Here is a 20,298-nt window from a genome sequence, read left to right on the forward strand (position 1 = left end):
TTTTAATTGAATCTCTGATTTAAAGAAGCATTCAGCATCAGTGTCCTAGTCTTATAATCTCAAAAAGAATTGTTCATATCTCTGAAATGCCCCTCTAATGCTATAAAACACACTCCTTCATTTACCTAATTTGGTGATATCATTCACTCTGTGATATAACTAAATGAATGCTGATCTGTGGGTTATAGATGCAAATACTTAACATGACCAGTGATGAAACTGAAAAAAATTTCACATAGAAATGTTATCTTCCAAATTACTGTAGCAGATCAGTGTCTGTTACTAATCAGTAGTAATTAGTAATCTAATCACTGTTAACTTTGGTCTCCTCTTCAACTTTTAATTTATCCTTCTAATGGCATAAAAATACTTGGAGAATTTTTCCATCTTAATTTATCTAAACTTGTTTTTTCTCAATTGTTAAGTCAAAGCAATGCTTGTGAGGCAATAATTTTTACTTGAAATAGATTCACTTAATTACAATGGCTCTTCATATGGACTAAATTTTAATGCTTGCAAAGTTAAATTTGTTTACAACGTATGAAAGATGGCTTATTTCGAGAACATTTGTTAAAACACTGAGGATCTAAAGCCACACAGCAGGTCATAATAAACACATTTCCAGGTGAGAAGCACTAAAATGTCTTTCCTAGGCTGTTGCATGCAAACGGAAAGGCCTGTAAGGATGTTGGAAAACCCTTTATGTAGGTTCCTGCTTCCTGTATTAAGGAAGCTTGAGGAGATAACTTTTGCAATCTGGAACTGACATTCTTCATGCAATTATGTATGCAGCAAAATAGGTCCAGGTTGGGAGGAAAAACAGTTCAAACTAGTAAATAATTGCCAGTATCATTGCATCAGTTTAGTTTAAAGAGCTGACAAACCCTCTCTAAACTCCAGGCACAATTAGTCATTAGGGTCTAGTTTTTCAGCACTGTTAAGCAATTTGTAACCCATTCCTTTTAATAGGGTTAGGCATTACTTAACCGACACAGATGCCTTGAAAACTGAAACCTCACGTTATAAAGCAGCAACCTTGTTCATTACCTTCTGTGATAGGCAAATCATCTATAAAAAACAGCATTTAATGGGCAACCAATGAATAATCAATGGCTCACTTTTCATCTGAGTGTGAAAATGAAGATAATCTAATACAAGGTCCCACTGGTAATAGGCTGAATCTTGGGTTCTGCTGCTCTTCAGGGCTGATTTATAAGGTCTTGGAAAGCTGATGTAAACAGATGATCAATGGGACCATCCCTGCTCATAATAACCCCCAACTGGCCCACTCCCTCTTTTCCAAGTCCATCCCTTCAGGCTATTAGCTCTGTCCAGCTAATTCTTCCCACTACTCCTGCCTGCTGCTTTTACTCTGGCCATCCGTTCAGTCCAGCCGACTCACAAGTAATTTTATACGCAGCAGAGAGCGGGTGGAATTGATTTTTCACTCAGTGCTCTGTTCCCATCTGAATAATTATCAATTTTACTGCCTCATAAAGGGAAGAGTCAAAATTTCAAATCAATTCAAAAGAGCTTTTGAGACGACAGAAACTGTGCATAAGAATAGAGGTCAAAGTTGTCAGTGACCTAAGGAGATGATGTCAGATATTACTATACCCAATAGTTGACATCAGAGGCACTCAAGATGATATAACCTAGTGCTAATGCAAATCATATTTATGCTGACTACCAGAGACCAGTCATTAATATTTAAAATGCTATCTGAAAGCCTACATTCCAAATAAATAGAATGTATTCTACTGTTAATAAAGATATATCACTACTTAGTCATATGCTATAAAGTGAAGGATTACCAAGTATCATTAACACATAGAAATTACTTAAACCAACAAATGCGTGGTAATTCTAAGTAAAGATAAACTTGATTGTCTCCTGCACATCCACATTACTTGCTCTGCACAGTCTGATGGTATTTTGTCTAGGACCACAGCCTATTGATTTTTGCTAAAATTTTCTACCAACCTAAAAGTTTCTGCCAAAGTTTATTGGACAATACTGTGATTATGGCTGGAGTGATTTGGTGGTGGACTTGTCGGTAGGGTTGGGGCTGGGCCTGACTCCTGGCCAATCCATGAATATTAATTTTCTTCAGTGGCTACGTGGTGTAAGTAAGTGGTTCTCAACCTTCTCCCTGCAAAACATATGAGGGCTAAGACAAACTCCCAATTTTACCAGTGCCTACTGCATTTGGGTGGGTTCGTGGGGGTGAGGTACACTCGTATCTTGATAAAATATACATTTTGAAAAGGCACTCAAGGTGAATCAGATATTATCCCCACCTTGAGTATCAGTGGTGTGAGCAGTAAGGACTTGGGCTTTTGAGCTAAACAGACCTTGGTTCAAATTCCAACTCCATCACTTTCCAGTTGCTCTCTCTGCACCTCAATGTATTCATCTGTAAAATGAGGATGATGATACCCACATTTTGAGGTTGTTCTGGGGTCTAATTGAGAAGACTTCTCTGAAAGTACTCCCCTCGTATGTCACTCTCTTGTCATCACTATATTAATCAAATTACCAAATAACTGGTTAGTTACTTGTCTCTTTGTCCCACATAACATTTATTTGTTATTTTTTTTTCTCTTTTTGTGCACAACATTGTGAATGAAAGGACATTTTTTAAGGAGAGAAATTATGTCTTATGACTCTTAATGGTTCTTGCACTTTGCATGTAATAAATCCTCACTACATGTGAGGTACCTTCATCTTCCCTTTACTATATTACCAACACATAACAGTTCCAGGGTCATACCAAATAGCTATAGGCCTACAGCCTTTTGCCTAGTTATATAAAATCTGAATTACATTTATCTGCCTCCACCCCCAGAAAAATAACTAGTTAACTGAAACTTCACCACAAATAAGGTTTATATAATTTCATTTAAATATTAGCAAAAAAGGACAGCCAGAAAAGAAATCTCTTTCATACCATCTCATTCTATTTTCATCATTTATTTATATCGTGACATTTTCTGATTATTGTGACTTATTTGCTCACTAATGATCATGCAACAAGACACCACTGAAGTGTTCACATTTGTTAATTACAGACTATTATAGATATAAAAGAAAACAACTGAAAATAGTATGAAGATATTTTCCAAATTTAGTGGAATTAAGAAATACTGGAGTGTTGGTACAGCCATTAAAAAATGGTATTGTTCTTTTTGAAATATTTCTGGCATGTATACTCATTTTTCATGTATGCTGCTAACTGTGATTTGCCCAAGTGAGTTTTTAAAAACAATATTAAACTTCAACCTAACCCTTATTAACCAGCTAGAAAACACATTTGAAAATAAAGAAATTGTAGCTTTATTACTTATTAAATGTTCTTGGAAATATACCTAATCTATCTGAACTGTGGTTTCTCTTCTTAAAATGGGAAAAATACCAATTATAATATAATGAATGGAAAGTTCCTAGCAAGTTGCTGGGCAGAGTAGGAGCCCAGCAAATGGTAATTTCCTAATGTACCAGAATATTCACAAGTCAAACTTGAGATGACATTATCACAGGCTCCAGGAAATAAATCAGAGGTCGTCTGTTTCTAGTTCTAGTTTTGTCCTATTTTTCTCAGGTGTCTGGAAAAACTATTCTCTTTTTTAATTCTAGCTTCACTAAGATGAATGGCAAAGGGGTTTCTTGAGGGTAAGTAATCCTGAGACCAGTGTTCTATTACACTTTTTGGGAAAATACTCCTAGACAGTAACTGGTAAAAAGTCTTGGCAAGACTAATTGCTCTAAGAGATAATCAGGGACAGGTTGGCTTCTTGGAAACTTTGTTTTTTAAGGTAGATGAACAACTACCAGTTACCTGCTGCAGGACATCTGGGTTTTGCTGCATAAAATGTAACAGTCTCTGACCAGCCTGGGTAGCCTCTCCGCATCGAAGTGGTTTCTTGCCCTCCTTTGCTATGTGCTTGAAGAGGTAGGTGACAATGTAGTCTAAACTGGTACAGCAGCTGGAGGAGACAACTGTATCTGTATAAACAATAAATAAGAATTTATTTGCATTACTGAAGTATTTACTTCATTTGATTATAATGTCTCCACTAAAAAAGAATTACTTTCTGATTCAAAGCACTTTTACCAAACTGTAAATTCCTTGAGGGCAGGGAATTTTCTTTTCTCTTTATATCCAGTGTCTATTACAAGGCCAGGCCTAGAGACACTTCGGTAAGTAAATGATTCCTGGATTGAATTGGACAGAATTTTCCATTTGTGACTCAACAACTTCTGTTCAGTTAAAGTAACTGTTAATATTAATATCTACTTAATGCAAAGTACTCTGCTTCAGGGGAAACAGGGGTCTAACCCCAACCCAGCTGTCAAAGAGCTCATGACTTAGTAGACAAGTCACTATAGCAAAACGCTATGTAAGAATGAGGACACACTGAGGATTTTGAAGGACAGCTCACATTTAGATGGTGATCAAGGACAGCTTGGTGAAGGACGCAACACCAGAGATGGGCTGTGAAAGATTATTCCAGTTAGACATAAGGAAGGATACTTTTCAGGTAGAGACATTAGCATAAGGCAAGAGTATGGTGGGAAAGGATTTTGGAGCCAGATAGCTCTAGTTTCAAGTCCCATCTTTTCCAATTACTTGTTGTGTTATTACTTTGTTTGGCAGAGGTGAATGAGAAGAAAATAACAAGTTCTTGAACAGTAATAAAAATAGTTGATATTCATTGAGAGTTTACTATGTGTTAGTTACTGTGTTAAGTGCTTTGCATGGATTATTATTTTTAATCCTCACAGCAGCACTATAATACTTACTATTATCTCCATTTACAGGTGAGGACCCTGAGGCTTAGAGAGATTAAGTGACTTGTCCAATGTCACACAGCTAGAAGATTGTGTAGCCAAGGTATGAAAACAAACAAGGAGCTGGACTCTGGATCTGTATTCTTAACCACTACATTAAAATTAGGTATTTAGCAACAATATATGTAAATAGCAGACACACCTTCTTAAAAACACAATGGACACTCAAAAAATGGCAATAATTACTGGCTTGCCCTCATGGTAAAAAGAGGAAGGTGTAATCAGGGAGCTGGACTTTTGGTTTGATTGAGAGAATGCGTAGGAGAGTCATAAGGGAAGACTGACATAGTAGTTTGAAGGGGGATTCTTTCTTGAGGGCATCCAATAGTGGGGCTGAGACATTTACATTTAATTTGAAAGGCAACAGAGGTCTCATTGAAGGCTTTTTGAGCAAGTAAGTGACTATGACAGAGCAACCATTTATTGAGAATCTCCTTTACACACTAAAATTACCACGTCATTTACTTCTAACAACTACTTTATATAATATTATTTGCATTTTTAAATGAGAAATCTGAAGCTCAGAGATTAAATAATTTATCCAAGGTCCATGGTTTTGACTCATAGCATGACACTGCCCACATTTTTTGGCTAACATTTGGATATGATCCCTGGGAATTTAAGATTAGTAAGAGAATAAGAGAAACAATTGAAAGTGGTGTATATGGCAGACTAAGAAGAGAAAAAGTAGTCTAAGAGAGTAGGGCCGAGAAGCAGATTATAAACTTCCTAAGGGAATAGTTTTTCATTCATTTTATTCATCTCTGAAGTTCTGAAATATATGTATGCCTGACATAGATTAGAGATGAAATATTAGCTGAATTAACTGAAGAATGGGTAGCTAAACCTAACCTCAGTAAGTTTTCTAGAGAAAGTCTTGAGTTGTATTTAGTAATAACACCTGGCATTGATACAACACTATAGTTTAACCCCCCCCACATACATCATTCTAGAGAAAAATGTCATAGAAAATAGACGGAGGTTTGGGGGTAAGTTCTGAAATAGACAGTTGTATGCATTTAACATAGAGGATAATGGTAGTTGATACATGATCATGAGGGATGAAGGGTCAAATGAAGGTCTAAAAGACAAGCATGGACAATAGTTTTGGAAAACTGTGTGGCTGGCTATAAGGTTTTTAAGAAAGAAACTTTTCCGAAGGTTGGTTAATGAATAAAAAACTATAGCTAGATAAGAGAAATAAGTTCTAGTGTTCTGTAGTACTATAGGGTGACTAAGATGAATAATTTATTGCATATTTTCAAATAGCTAGAAGAGTGGATTTTGAATGTACCCAACACAAAGAAATGACATGTTTGAGGTGATGGATATGCTAATTACCCTGACTTATCATTACACATTGTATACCTGTATCAACATATCATACTGTACCCTATAAATATGTACAATTATTATGTGTCTATTAAAGATAAAATAAAAAATAAAAAGCTTTTTTTCTCCTAAAGCTATGGCATTTGATTGATTAGTTAATTTCATATTTATCTCTCCCCACCAACTGGGTTACTTTGTACAAAAGGGAGATTTGGTTTTATAATCCTGGGAGGTGACACAGTATAGTAGAAAATATCTAGGCCTAAGGGTCAGACACAGATTTGTTAAGCCTGGTTGCTTTTCTTTCACATTTCTACATTTGAAGTCCCAATCATGAAAGTAAATGGATTAAGTAACTTAACATCTACAAAGGCAAGCAGGAAATAGATATGGTTCCCCTCACCAGTGAAGAGCAATATGCTATCAATCATAGGAAAATTACAAAGACTTTGCATAGATTTGGTGACCACATGCCATGCAGGTTGCATTAAAAGGTTCCAATCCACTGAGTCAGCTGTGAAAAAGCCAGGTAAACACTTTAGACACAACGGTTGGAGCACATATCTTTGCAATAAAAGCAAGAAGAGCTTCCATTATGGCTGATTTATGGTTGGGGACTTTGAAAAAAATAAATGTTATTTTAGGGTAGATTTTAAAGTGTGGAATCATAAGGATTAAGAGGCATTTGGTCAAAAACAAAACGAAGGTGCTGAGCACTATGTATTATTATTGGTTTTTTCTGCAGCTCAAGCTTTTATGTGAGATTCAAATAAAGAAACTATCTGACATAAAGGATGTGCATAAGTCACGAATTTTCATATTTTATCCTGGTTTTTGGTATTTCGAATCTTTTAAAAAGGATTACATCCATAATTTAGATAATTTTAGAAATAAATAAGCCTAATAGGCATTTTGTCCTCCCTAGAAACTTGTTGTTTGGCATTGAAAACAACCAAGTGTTCCTTTTCTCCTGCAGTGGTCTACACAGGAAGCACATGCATCATTAATAGTCCTCCTGCTCACTGAGACCCATCACCGACAGCTGTGCTGAAAAGTTAACTGTATAGGAAAGAACTGCTTAACAGAGAGTCAGGAAGAATGATAATGGGGCTGAGCTGAAATTTGGCTTCATCTCAAAACTTCTCACTACAACAGAAGAGAGGATGAAGGTCTTGGAAGAGTATGGTCTGAAAGGCAATTTCAGAGATAAAAGGCCTATTTGGGTGGAGCAGTGGTTTTGTAAATAAGTGGGTCTAGGTTTGAATCTATTATTTTCTAGATTTTCACTGAGCTTCAACTACACTTCTGTAAAATGCGCTTAATACTACCTACTTTGTAAGGTGTTGTGAGACATGAATAAGATTAAGTGTGTAAAGATAGTAACACAGTGCCTAACATATATTAGGTTTTCCCTTTTTCACTTTCCATTTCTTTTTCTGGCTATTTCAATCCCTTGAACACCAACGCTGTCAGTCTACTTAGCTAATCCATAAGCTCTCTTCTCTCTTTAGTACTTTTATTTTTTTGGTGGGAGAAACTAATGTACAAGGTCTCTAAGTTTTAAATATTTTTTAAATGTTTCACTCCACATTATATTCATCCCATATATGTCATCCAATTCAAGAATATGTTCAAAATAGCAACATATTCTCTTTTATTCTTTACATACATTTTACTAATAATGAACTTCATGAGAAAAGACGCAGCGATTCCTAGCTGATCCAACTTTTTGCTTGTTCTCACCTCTCCTTGTTTAGTCTTTTAGGTTTTAGAATGTACCATCATCTCTGCCATGGCTAATTTTAGAGGCCTTCCTTCATCAGTTCTAAAACAGCCACACTCTCCATCCATCATCCCATTTTAATTCTTTGTTTAGCACTTGTCATGACTTGATATTTTCTTGTGTGTGTGCATGTGTGTTTGTTCACTTATTGTTATCTCTCCCCACTAGAATACAGCCTTCATGTGAGCCAGGGATCTTATCTGTTTTGTTCTCTTTGGTACTGTCAAGGTCTAGAACAGTTATCTGGTATTTAGTATGTGCACAAATGATAATTATTGAATGAATGCATTGGGAGCCATTATCAAGTGAAACTTTTTGTAAGCCCTGTGCTTTGTCTCTGTAACAATATGGGAGTTGGGTGGGGGTGGGGCATGGAGAATGGATGGATGATTAAAAAGAGCATGAAACTAAAAATGTTAAGGAATGATAATTAACTAAAATTTTAAAATATCATGTTCAGAATAGTCATTACTCTATCACTAATTAAACTTCTCTATATCTCCTTCCCATTTTTTTCCATTGAGGCTACAGTAAAACTGAAACCTGCCTATAACCCAAACAATACCAATAAATGCCTCTTTGCAAATATATCATTTTTGGGAAAGGAAAAATCCAAGTGGTTACTTTCAATGTTCTAAATAGTTCTCTTTCTTGAAGATGCAGGGCATAATTCACTTGCCAGAGTTATCTAATGATTACAATGCCAATTTGCAATAAAACACGAGCCTGAAGATAAAATCGCCAATATGTATAAGGAAAACCATCTCTACCAAGCATCTAGCTATTAAAGCTGTGACTCTTATCAGGTAGATCTAGCATGGTGGTGTGGTGAAGAAGAATGGGTTTTAGAGTTTAAAAGACTTCCTAGATCAAACACTTATTAGTTGTATGATCTTGGGTGAACTGTTTCACTTCTCTAAGCCACAGCTATTCATCTGTATAATGAAAATATTATCTAATTAATTCATTCAATAAATATTTACTGAGCACTTATTAGAATGCTAGGAACTGGGAATAAAGTAGTGATTAAGACACTGTTACTGTCCTTCAGAAGCTTACAAGTAAGCAGGAAATAAGGAAAAACAGTTCTCTTAGAGCACCTAACCCACTTGTGGTATGCAGATGGTTCTGAGAATGAAATGAATAAAGTATATATAAGTAACACCTATGACAGCACCAGGCACATGGTATGTGTCCAAGGTCATGCAAGTATTAAGTGGCAGCACTGCAACTTAAATCCAAGTTCAGTACTCCACACATAATGCAACTTCATCAAGACTCCATTGAGAGCCTGTTAACATGCAGATTCCAGGGCTTACCAAAATGACATGTTGAAAATAACATAGCCACCTGCAACTAATTCAAAATCTTCAAGTACTACTATGATGTGAGATAAAAGAATGTGAAGCTAAACTGTAATAATAAAAGACAAGACTTCTGCTTATATCCATGAAGAATTAACTGCTATGAGAATTTGCCCTTCTGCCATAAACAACTGGAAAACAGGACAAAATATATGAAACAATGGTTTTCAATTATTGCACAACAAGCAGTACAGCACTATTAAACCAGAAAAGAGGAAAACCAATGATGTAATACTTATAATTGCTCCAGCTTACTGCTCAAAGCAGTTTCCAGGTTGCAGGCTAGGAAGAGGAAATCCAAATAAAGCCAGGTGGTCTCACTGCATTGAATAACAGATGGAAATTTGAGGAGGCTGAAGCAGCTAAAACTTGTGGTACGACAGTGTGGGATCTACAGAAGAAGAGAGTTCTATAGATTTGCAAGGGAGTCCTCTCTAATGTTTATCTGAACAATGAACTGTGAAAGTATAAGAAAACTCCCCAAAGCTGGGGAAAGGATCACTGAAAAGCAGTAGGTCAAATAATTTCTGAAGATTAGAAACTGGGAATAGTTTGTGGAGAAACGTCATAATACATGGAGCATTAGAATGTCCTCACAGGGCTCACATCTTAGTAGTAGGGCTCCGTGACTCCAAAATAAAGGCTGCTATTTGATCTCAAATGAGTCAAATTGATCCAAAAGTTATTCAACTGCAAGACAGAATTCACAATCTTTAAACAATACATCAAAATCCAGCACTGAACTAAAATTCAAAATGTCAAACATACAATCAAAAATAACAAGGCATAGTAAAAATCAGAAAATATGACCCATATGGAGAAAAATAAATCCATAGAAGCTGAGATAGAAATGACATTAGCAGACAAGAACCTTAATACGGCTGTTATAAATCTTATACATATGATCAAGATTAAAGGAAAATATGAACCTGATGAGGAGAAAAATGGAAGATATAAGAAAAGACCAAAATGGAACATTTAGAGAATAAAAATACGATGTCTAAAATGAAAAAAATTCAGGATTAACTGCAGATTGGGTATTATAGAAGAAAAAATTTGAAGATATACCTATAGGAACTATACAAAATGAAGAACAGAAAGGAAAAGAGAAAAAAACCCCAGAGCATCAGTGGGTTCTAGGAAAATAGCCAAAAGTATATAACACATGTGTAATTAGAGTTCCAGAAGGAGCAGAAATAGAGGCAGAGAGATAGATTATGATTATTTGAAAGTAAATTGTGGTATGATCTGAAGATAGTAAATGTAGATTGTAAAATCCCTAGAGCACCACTAAAAAATGAAGAGGCATGACTACAAATAGCAATATTGTAGATTTAAACCCAGACATACTGGTAGTTACATTAAATGGTTGAAACACTAATTAGAAGGCAAAGATATTGAGATATGATATAAAAGTATGACCTAGCTATATGCTATGTGTTTGGAAAATATGTCCATGTCCTAACTCCTAGAACCTGTGAATATGTCAGGTTACATGGCAAAGAGGAATTAAGGTTGCTAATTAGTTGACCTTAAAATAGGGAAATTATCCTGGATTATCTAGGTAGGCCCATTGTAAACCCAAGGGTCCTTAAAAGTAGAAGAGAGAAGCATAAGAAATCAGAGTCAAAGGGAGATGTAGCTATGGAAGAACTAACTATCAAAAAGATGTGACATTGCTGGCTTTGAAGACGGAGGAAGGAGACCAAGAGGCAAGGAATGTAGGTGGTCTCTAGAAGCTAGAAAGGCAAGGAAATGAATTAGTTTCTAGAGCCCTTAGAAAGGAATGCAGTCCTGCTAACACCTTGGTTTTGGCCCCGTAAGACCTATGCCAGACTTTTGACCTACAAAAACATAAGACAGGCTGGGTGCGGTGGCTCAAGCCTGTAATCCCAGCACCTTGGGAGGCTAAGGTAGGAGTATTGCCTAAGCCCAGGAGTTTGAGACCAGCCTGGGCAACACAATGAGACCCTGTCTCTACAAAAATTTAAAAAATTAGCTGGGGGTGGTGGTGTGCACTTCTAGTCCTAGCTACTCTGGATTACTTGAGCCTAGGAGTTTCAGGTTTCAGGGAGCTATGATCCCACAACTGCACTCCAGCCTGGGCAACAGAGTGAGACCTGTCTCTAAAAAACAAAACAAAAACAAAAAAGTATAATAAATTTGTGTTGCTTTAAGGAATCAAGTTTGTAATAATTTGTTATAACAGCAAAAGAAAATACATGCTGTCTACAAGAAACCAACTTTAAATACAAAGAAACTTCGTAAAAGTGAAAGGTTGGAAAAAGAGGCTAACACTAATCAAAAGAAAGCTGGAGAAGTTAATAATATTAAACAAAGTAGATTTCAGAGGAAATATATTACCAGAAATAAAGAGGGTCATTTCATCATGACAAAGGGGTTAATTCATCAAGGGATATAATAATCCTAAATATAAATAACAAAGTTTTAAGATACTTGATAGAAAAACTGATAGAACTAAAAGAGACATAGTACAAATCTATTATTATAGTTAGAGACTTCAGCACTTCTCTTTTGCTAATTCAAAGAACATGTAGACAACAAACAATCAGTAAGATTACAGAAGATCTGAATATTATCAACTAGACCTGACACTTACAGAACACTCTTCTCAACAATGAAATACACAATTATTTTAGGGTCCCAAGAAGCATTCACCATATTTTGGACCATAAAAAATGTCTCAATAAATTTAAGGTATAAAAATCACTGAATATGACACAATGGAATAAAACTGGAGTCAAAGAAAAATATCAGAAATATCTCCAAATATTTGGAAATTAAGCAATGTGCTTCTAGGTAATAATCCATTGGTTAAAGAAATCAGCAGGGCAATTAGAAAATATTTTTGAACTGAATAAAATAAAAACAAAATATATCAAAATTTGTGAGGTGTAGCTACAGGAGTGCTTAAAGCATGAAAGGTATATATTAGAAAAGAAGGCCTAAAGTAAGGATCTAAGCTTCTATCTTGAAAAAAGAAGAACTAGAAAAGAAAAAGCAAAGTAAAGAAGGAAAAACCAATAAAGATCAACTTTTAGAGAATAAAAATATAATGTGAAATAAAAAACAGAAAAATAATAGAGGGAAAATCATTGAATACTAAAAAACTGGTTCTTTGCAATAAAATCAATAGATCCACAGCCAGAATAATTAAGAAAAAAAAAAGAGAGAAGACACAAATTGTCAATATCAAGAATGACTGAAGGAACATCACTACAGTTCCTATAGAAATAAAACTGGATAGAAAGGGGATATCGTAAACAATTTTATGTCAATAATATTGTATGAACTTTACATGAAAAGAACAAATTCCTTTGATGGCACAAACTACCAAATACCACTCAAGATAATTGGAATAGCTATGTATCTATAAAAAAATATAACTTGTGGTTAAAAACCTTCCACACAAAGAAAACTCTAGGCTAGATGGTTTCACCAGAGAATTCTATCAAACATTTAAGGAAGAACTAGTAACAACTCTACATAATTTTTTTGAGAAAACAGGAAAGGATGAAACATCCTCAGGCACTAGACTGAGACTAAAACAGAACAAAACTACAAGAACAGAAAATTATATAAGAACTAAAGAACACATCACTATCTGTCATAAACACAGAAGCAAAAATCTGTATCAAAATTTTGACAAACCGAATCCAGTAATATATAAGAGTAATGCATAATAACCAAGTGTGGAATGCAAGTTTGGTTTAATATTTGAATATCATCCAATGTGATGATTAACATTAACATAATCCATAAATACACCAAAAAAGAAAAACCATATGATATCAGTGGATGCAGAAAAAGCATCTGATAAAATTTAACATCCATTCATGATAATACTCTCAGAAAACTATAAATAGAAAGAAATTTCCTCAACAGGATAAAAAGCATCTATGAAAAACCTAACATTATAGTGACTGGTGTGAGACTGAATACTTTCCCCCTAACATTGGAGATAACGAAAAAATGTTTGTTACTGTCACTTTGATTCAACATTATATTGTAGGTTCTAGACAGTGTCATAAGGCAAGAAAAAAAGCCATCCGGATAGAAAAGGAAGCAGTAAAACTGCCTTTATTTGGTGACATATCTACACAGAAAATCTTCAGAAGCCTACAAAAAGCTACCAGAATAAATGAGTTTAGCAAGGTTGCAGGACACAAGGTCAATATATAAAAAAATCAATTGCAATTCTATATGGTAGCAAAGAAAAATAGGAAACTAAAGTTTAATAACCACTTACAATAGCGTAAGAAACAAAATATTTACTTACAAATATAACAAATATATATAAGACTCATAAATTCAAAACTATAAAAGTGCTGCTGAGAAATGATAATACTTACATAAATGGAGACAGATTCTGTTTTCAGGAATTAAAATATTGTTAATATGTCAATTATCCCCAAATTGAGCTATAGATTCAATGCAATCCTAATAAAAATTCCCATAATTTTTTTAAACAAGAGAAACTGACAAATTGATTCTAAGATTTATATAAAAAGACAATGGACCCAGAACAGCCAAAACAATTTTAAAAGAAAAAAAAAAACAAAAAACAAAATTAGAGGGCTATATTACCTGATTTTAAGGCATTATAAAATTTGGACAGTATAGTATTGGCACAAGGTAATCCAATAGGTAAAGGATATTTTTCAACAAAAGGTACTGTAACAATTGAATATCCATGTTACAAAAAGAATCTCAGCTTTCTCCTCATACCATATACAAAATTAAACTGAAATGAATCATAGTTCTAAACATAAGGGCTAAAACTATTAGAAAACATAGGAGAAATCGTTATGGCCATGGGTTAAACAAGGATTTCTTAGAAAAGGACTCAAAAAATATAAACCATAAAAAAAACAATAAATTGGACTTCCTCAAAATTAAAAACTTTTACTTTTCAGAAGATACTGTTAGGAAAATACAAATACAAGTCACAGGCTGGAAAAATATTTGTAAAACATGTATGTGACAAAGAATTAACATCAAGAATATATAGTAACTCATAACTCAGTGACAAAATAAAAAACTCAGTCTAAAAAAATGAGTAAAAGAGTTAAACACTCCACCAAGAAGATACATGAATGGCAAATAAGCATGAAAAGATGCTCAAATCATTATTCATTAGTGAAATGCAAACTAAAACCACAATGAGATTCTACTTCACACCCATTAGGATGACTAAGGTTAAAAGGACTGATAATAGCAGGTGTTGGTGAGTATACAGAGCAACTGAAACCCTCATACGTTGCTGGTGGGAGCAAAATGGTATAGTCACTTTGGAAAACTTTGTCAGTTTCTTATAATGTTAAAAATACACTTAGCATATAACCCAGAAATCCCACTCCTAGGTATTTACCTAAGAGAAATGAAAAAGATTTATCTATCTAAAGATTTGTATATGAATGTTCATAATGGCTGTATTCAAAATAGCCAAATGATGGAAAAAACCCAAGTATCCATCAGCTGCTGAATGGGTAAACAAACTGTAGTAATCCATGCAATGGAATAATACTCAGCCATAGAAAGGAATAAACTAAATGATTCTTAACACAGCACAGATGAATCTCAAAGTCATTATGCTAAATAAAATAAGCCAGATAAGTAATTCCATATTATATGATTTCACTTACATATAATTCTGGATAAGGCAAACTACAGTGAAAGAAAGTAGACAGTGGTTCCCTGGGCTAAAGGTAGAGGGAAGGGATTGGCTAGAAGGCGGAATAAGAGAGCTTTCTGTGGTGATGAAAGTATTCTGTATATTGGTTGTGGCAGTTCATGATTGTATACATGTACACATTTGTCAGGACTCATTGAACTGGTCACTTAACATCAGTAAATTTTATTATATGTAAGTTATATCTCAATAAAATCAATTAAAAGTAACAAACTGTGTATCAAAATATGAAAAAATATACTTTCCCACTTACAAGTAACAGTTAAAAAATAATCTTTCAGTTTGGGTTCATATCTTTTCCCCCTTTGTAGGATGACAGTCTCAATAAGCACATACATTAAGAGACAATAAATCGAGTTTTTCCTCTGGAAGCAATGTCCTTCACGATCCTTACCAAGAGTAGTGAGTCCCTCTGAGATAGATGTGAGAACATACAGGAGTACAGGAGGCTCTAAGTTGGTGATGAAGCTCATGTGGTCCTGGGTGAGACATTCCAGGAGTGGATAATAAGACTGGCTCAGTTTCCGGTATTGCTACAACACAGAGATATACTAAATGTCAACCCACAGGGAAGAAAAAGACATGTTACAGTCCAGTGGAAATTGCCATTTATAATACTGGAAATTGTAAACTTACTTAAACACAAGGTCAATAAATACATAGAACAAACGACATAATGAGTCCCAATGCAGCATTTAAAGGGGTTCTAATAGGAATCTTTTGATCTCTAGAAACCCTAATTTGAAGCTATGGCATAGTACATTATTTCAATTTTACTTTATATGGCTAGTACTTAAATGCAAGTAAAATCCCTGCAGTATGACATTTAGAAGACTGTGTGAATTATTTTTCTGGATTGGAATACTGTAACACTGAACAGTGCTTAATGGTGGCTAGGAAACCTTTTTTTTGGTTTGTTTTTTAAACACAAAGAAATTTGCTATAATAATGGGATTTGATGTCACAGTATTTATACCATGCCATTGTATTTATACAATGCCAACTTAGCTAACTAAATCATAATTTGGTAAAGGGCTTAGCATATACTATAGGCAAAAGATAAGTGCATGAGAAAGATACCTGGAAAATCTCAAATGCAATCCAACCAATACCAAGAAGCACAACACTCATAAGATAAACCAGAAGAGTATTGCTAAAAGTGAGGTTATGACTACCTCCATAAGAATCACTTGGGGTGCTTGTTAAAAATAGTTTCCTGATACCCACTTCAGATTCACTGAATGAAAAGCTCTAGAGTGAAGCTCTGAAATATACACTTTTAACATATATGCTAATAGAGTCCTATACACCCTTAAGTTTGAGAATTACTGAATTGGAGATTTGCTTGACTATTAGGAAAAAGGTGAGAGAAAAATTCCTGAAACCACACCAGTTTTCTAGGTAGACTTTAACTGTAGTGAAGAGTCTCCTCAATGAGGTGATTGTAACATATGGCTGATTTTACCCAATTTTTGATTTATAATTTCTATCAAGCAGGCATAGCCTTCAATGAGCATTCTATTCTACTATAAAGAGGCTTCACAACTTTGGCTTGAGATGTGGCCCAATTAAGATCAGTTTAGAAAGGTAGAAGAGGGTGCACTAGTCCATTAGAGGGTCAAGGAGCATTTCTCACACAGGCTGACTAACAAAGGAAGGCTTACTTGTTAATCTTAACTTGTAATGTTTGGTGGGAGCAGGTGGGAAAGGCTGAACTAAGCCAGACCATGAACCTGGGTCTGTTACCCAATTAATTACTGCCTCCATGTTGGGCACATACTGGCTTGTGTGTAATCAGGCAGAGACATTTGAAAAAAAGTCTGATAATGACACAGGTCAGTGGAGGAGCCTGGAAATTTGAATTTCCAACAAGCAACTCAGGTGTTTCTGATGGGCATCAAAGTCTGAAGATTACCGACATGTATCATAGAAACTAGATGGTAGAACAGAAAAGGGACCTAGAGATCACTTAGTTTAATCCAATCATTTTAAAAGTGAGGAAATTAAAGCGTCACTCAGGTGATTAGTGAGAGACGTAGCTGAGACTATATGCCAGGTTGCTCAACTTGCAGTTCGGCACTCTGTCCACCACACCAGAATTTTAATGGAAAGGAAGGCCAAACAGCAGGGCAAGTACAAAGAGTAGAATAAAAGGAAGAGGAAAATCCTGCAGCCAATGCTGTATTTTCTGCTCCAGGAAACACAGACTGTTTTTGAGTTATGAGTATAGTTGTAAGCAATTAGTTGAAATTGCTAATTATATTTTTTCCATATGTAGAACCTGGAGCACTCTGGATGACCAATTTGTCACAAGGTGGTAGCTGCAGCTTTCTAAACTGCACATTTAATTGTATAAATACTGACAGTGTAGTTGTCCAAATTCTCTTAAGTTTGAGCAAGTAGGCTGTCTTAAAACATAAAATGTTCTGGTGCTATTCTAACTCCCTGGGCTTTATTGTAATAATTCCAGGCCTGTGGTGGTATTACTTCACATTTCACACAAAGACTCCCATGATGCATGATTGCTTACTAGCAAGTCACTGTGGGACACTGACAGCAGCATTTTGACAAAGGCCTGGAGTACATTGTCAAAATGGTTGTCCCCATACAACTTGAAGACGCCAAAGCTGACATAATTTCCGCACAGGGCAGATCTGAGAGCTGAATAGCAGATGGAGATGCCCTTGAGTTTCATTGGATAAATCTGATCTTTTGAGAGGCTCCCGAGGGACAGGATCTGATTACCTGTTTTAGGGTAAAAGCAGAAAGAGAAAGTGACATAAGTAGATGTCATTTAAAGCAGTTATGGGGCACACTAACATTTTCACTTTACTGTTAATATATTCATTTCCCCCAGCATTGTTCCAAGAATTGTACCATCCATTGTAATGAAAACTATATATAAGGCAGTTTACCTGGAAGTACAAATGACCCAAGGAAAAAAATCAATCAAGGACACTGGGAAAGCTCTACATTTTTATCTGCATGGTGATTACATGGATGTATACACAGATATGTAAAAATTTATCCAGTTGTACTCTCAAGATTAGTTCACTTTATTTTATGTATTATCCTTTCAATTAAAAGTTTTTAAAGAGCAGGTTAAAACTAAGCCAAGAGAAAAAGATAACATGACTAAGATGTAAATTAGTCTAAATTCTGGATGAATTTTTAACCTTTTTATATGAACTTGATCTTGAGTTACTTCACATTTAGGAGCCTCACAGGTTTGGTATATGAATTAAGTGAAATAAGACACATAAAAGTTCTTGGTACAGTACACAATAAACGCTACTTCCCTGGATCCTTCTTTAGAAGATCCCAAGAGATGATTCTTTTAAAACTGTAACTTAAATTCTGTGCTGACCATCACAAGAAAAAGAAATATTTGTATAATTACCTTAAAATTTTCTGTTGTTAGTATTTACAATCAACACTTTCTATTTCTGAAATGTGTGCTAGTAAAGCATATTACTAGGTAATACCTGAGAATGCTTTTTTAAAAAATATAAAGTAATGCATGTTTCTTAGCTCTTCTTTTTCCCCGTTCAAGTGAGTACTGCTTCTAAAATTGAAACTAAATTCAATTTGCAAAATTTAAAGGTATATTGTAGTGGTTTATACTGTGTCAACTTGGCTAAACAAGAATTAAGTTTCCTAGAACCCTGTACAGTTGTGAGGAAGAATTGGCCAAAAGAGAAATTAGTGTGAGATTTAGAAGATGGAAGTAAAGCAGCTGCTATGACTTTCCGAAGGTGGTTGTAGTTAGAGGCGGTGAGAGGAAGATACAGAAATGCTGCTGGGTTCTGGTTTGTCCTTATTCTTTCCTGCTCTAGAACTACTAGCGCTGCTGACCAGTGACCCCAAGTCCACCACCAAATACTTGGCAGCAAACTTACAGAAGCAGCAGTCATGAGTGAGCAACAGCCTTCCACTGACTTCTATGCCACTACACCTCCTATGCTTTCATGGTCTCTCTCCAGTAGCTGAATGTGTCTAGCTTCTAGAGTTCCCTGCAAACTCCAACTTGTCCCTTTAATGCCATTATTTCAAGAGGGCTGATCAGTGATTTTTTTTCCTGAACCTTCAATTCTCCCCTTCGGACCTATTTCCCCCTCTTTGCCCAAGACTGTACAAAGTCTAATTTCTAAAATAAATTCTCCATTCTGGCCGGGCATGATGGCTTATTTCTATAATCCCGGAGCCCAGTCTGAGACCAGCCTGGGCAACATAGCACAACCTCATCTCTACAAAAAATAAAAACAATTAGCTGAGCGTGGTGACACGCACCTGTATTCCCAGTTACTTCAGAGGGTGATGTAAGAGGATTGCTTGAGCCTGGAAGTTCAAGGTTGCAGAGAGCTATGATAACACCACTGTGCTCTAGCTTGGGTGACAGAGCTCTGTCCTCCTCCCCCACCCCCCCAAAAATCTCCATTCTATAAGTATTTTTTCTTTCTTTCTTCTTCGTTTTCAGAAATGAGGTCTGTTGCCAGAGCTAGAGTGCAGTGGTGTCATCATAGCTCACTGCAACCTTGAACTCCCGGGCTCAAGCCATCCTCCTACCTCACCCTCCCCAGTACCTAGTTGCTGGGACTACAGGTGCATGCTGCTACGCCTAGCTGATTAGTAATTTTTTGTAGAGAGGAGGTCTCCCTATGTTGTCCAGGCTGGTCTCAAACTTCCGGGCTCAAGTGATCCTCCCACCTCAGCCTCCCAAAGTGCTGAGATTATTATAGGCATGAGCCACTGCTCCCACCCTTCATTGTTCTTTTTCCCTGTTTGAAGCCTGACTGGTATGTATGTTATGGTAACTGCATATGTACTAAGGGGTTAAAAAAGACAGATACTACCAGCAGAACATGAAATACAGGACCAGCTGAGGGTGAAAGTTTCCTTTTTTTGATCTGTTCCATGTATAAGGGATATTTCCATATACATATTTTCCTCTATGCAGCCTTAGACGCTCAATGTGGCTTTGCTTATAATCTGTACATCTGAATAACAAAACCATTCTCTGGAAGGCTAAAGCCTATCCTGGAATTTACTCAATACCAAATTCTGTACCCTCTTTCATAATCTCATCCTAACTTACCTCAGAGAGATATAATAGTTCCGTAAAAATTCAATTCGATATGACAGCATTTATTTAACAGCTACTATGTGTGAGGTGCTGGGATCAACAAATGAATAAAATAAAATCTCTACTCTGAGGCACTTCAGTCTGGTTGGGGAAATCTATCTGTCAATAAATA

The 20,298-nt window shown here is 35.6% G+C and overlaps 1 protein-coding gene across 1 annotated transcript in view; it reads right to left on the minus strand.

The window, feature by feature from the left end:
- The window catches only part of RANBP17 (RAN binding protein 17), a 349,817-nt gene that overhangs the window by 27,075 nt on the left and 302,444 nt on the right, over positions 1-20,298 (minus strand). Inside the window, exons 23-25 of the mRNA XM_069484213.1 lie at positions 17,574-17,788; positions 15,438-15,576; positions 3,839-4,005 (exon numbers count right to left, since the gene is read on the minus strand). Coding sequence (XP_069340314.1) covers positions 3,839-4,005; positions 15,438-15,576; positions 17,574-17,788 — 521 coding nt within the window. The remainder of the gene's footprint in view (positions 1-3,838; positions 4,006-15,437; positions 15,577-17,573; positions 17,789-20,298) is intronic.

Source organism: Eulemur rufifrons, chromosome 10 (assembly GCF_041146395.1).
Source record: "Eulemur rufifrons isolate Redbay chromosome 10, OSU_ERuf_1, whole genome shotgun sequence".
NCBI classification, from domain to species: domain Eukaryota; kingdom Metazoa; phylum Chordata; class Mammalia; order Primates; family Lemuridae; genus Eulemur; species Eulemur rufifrons.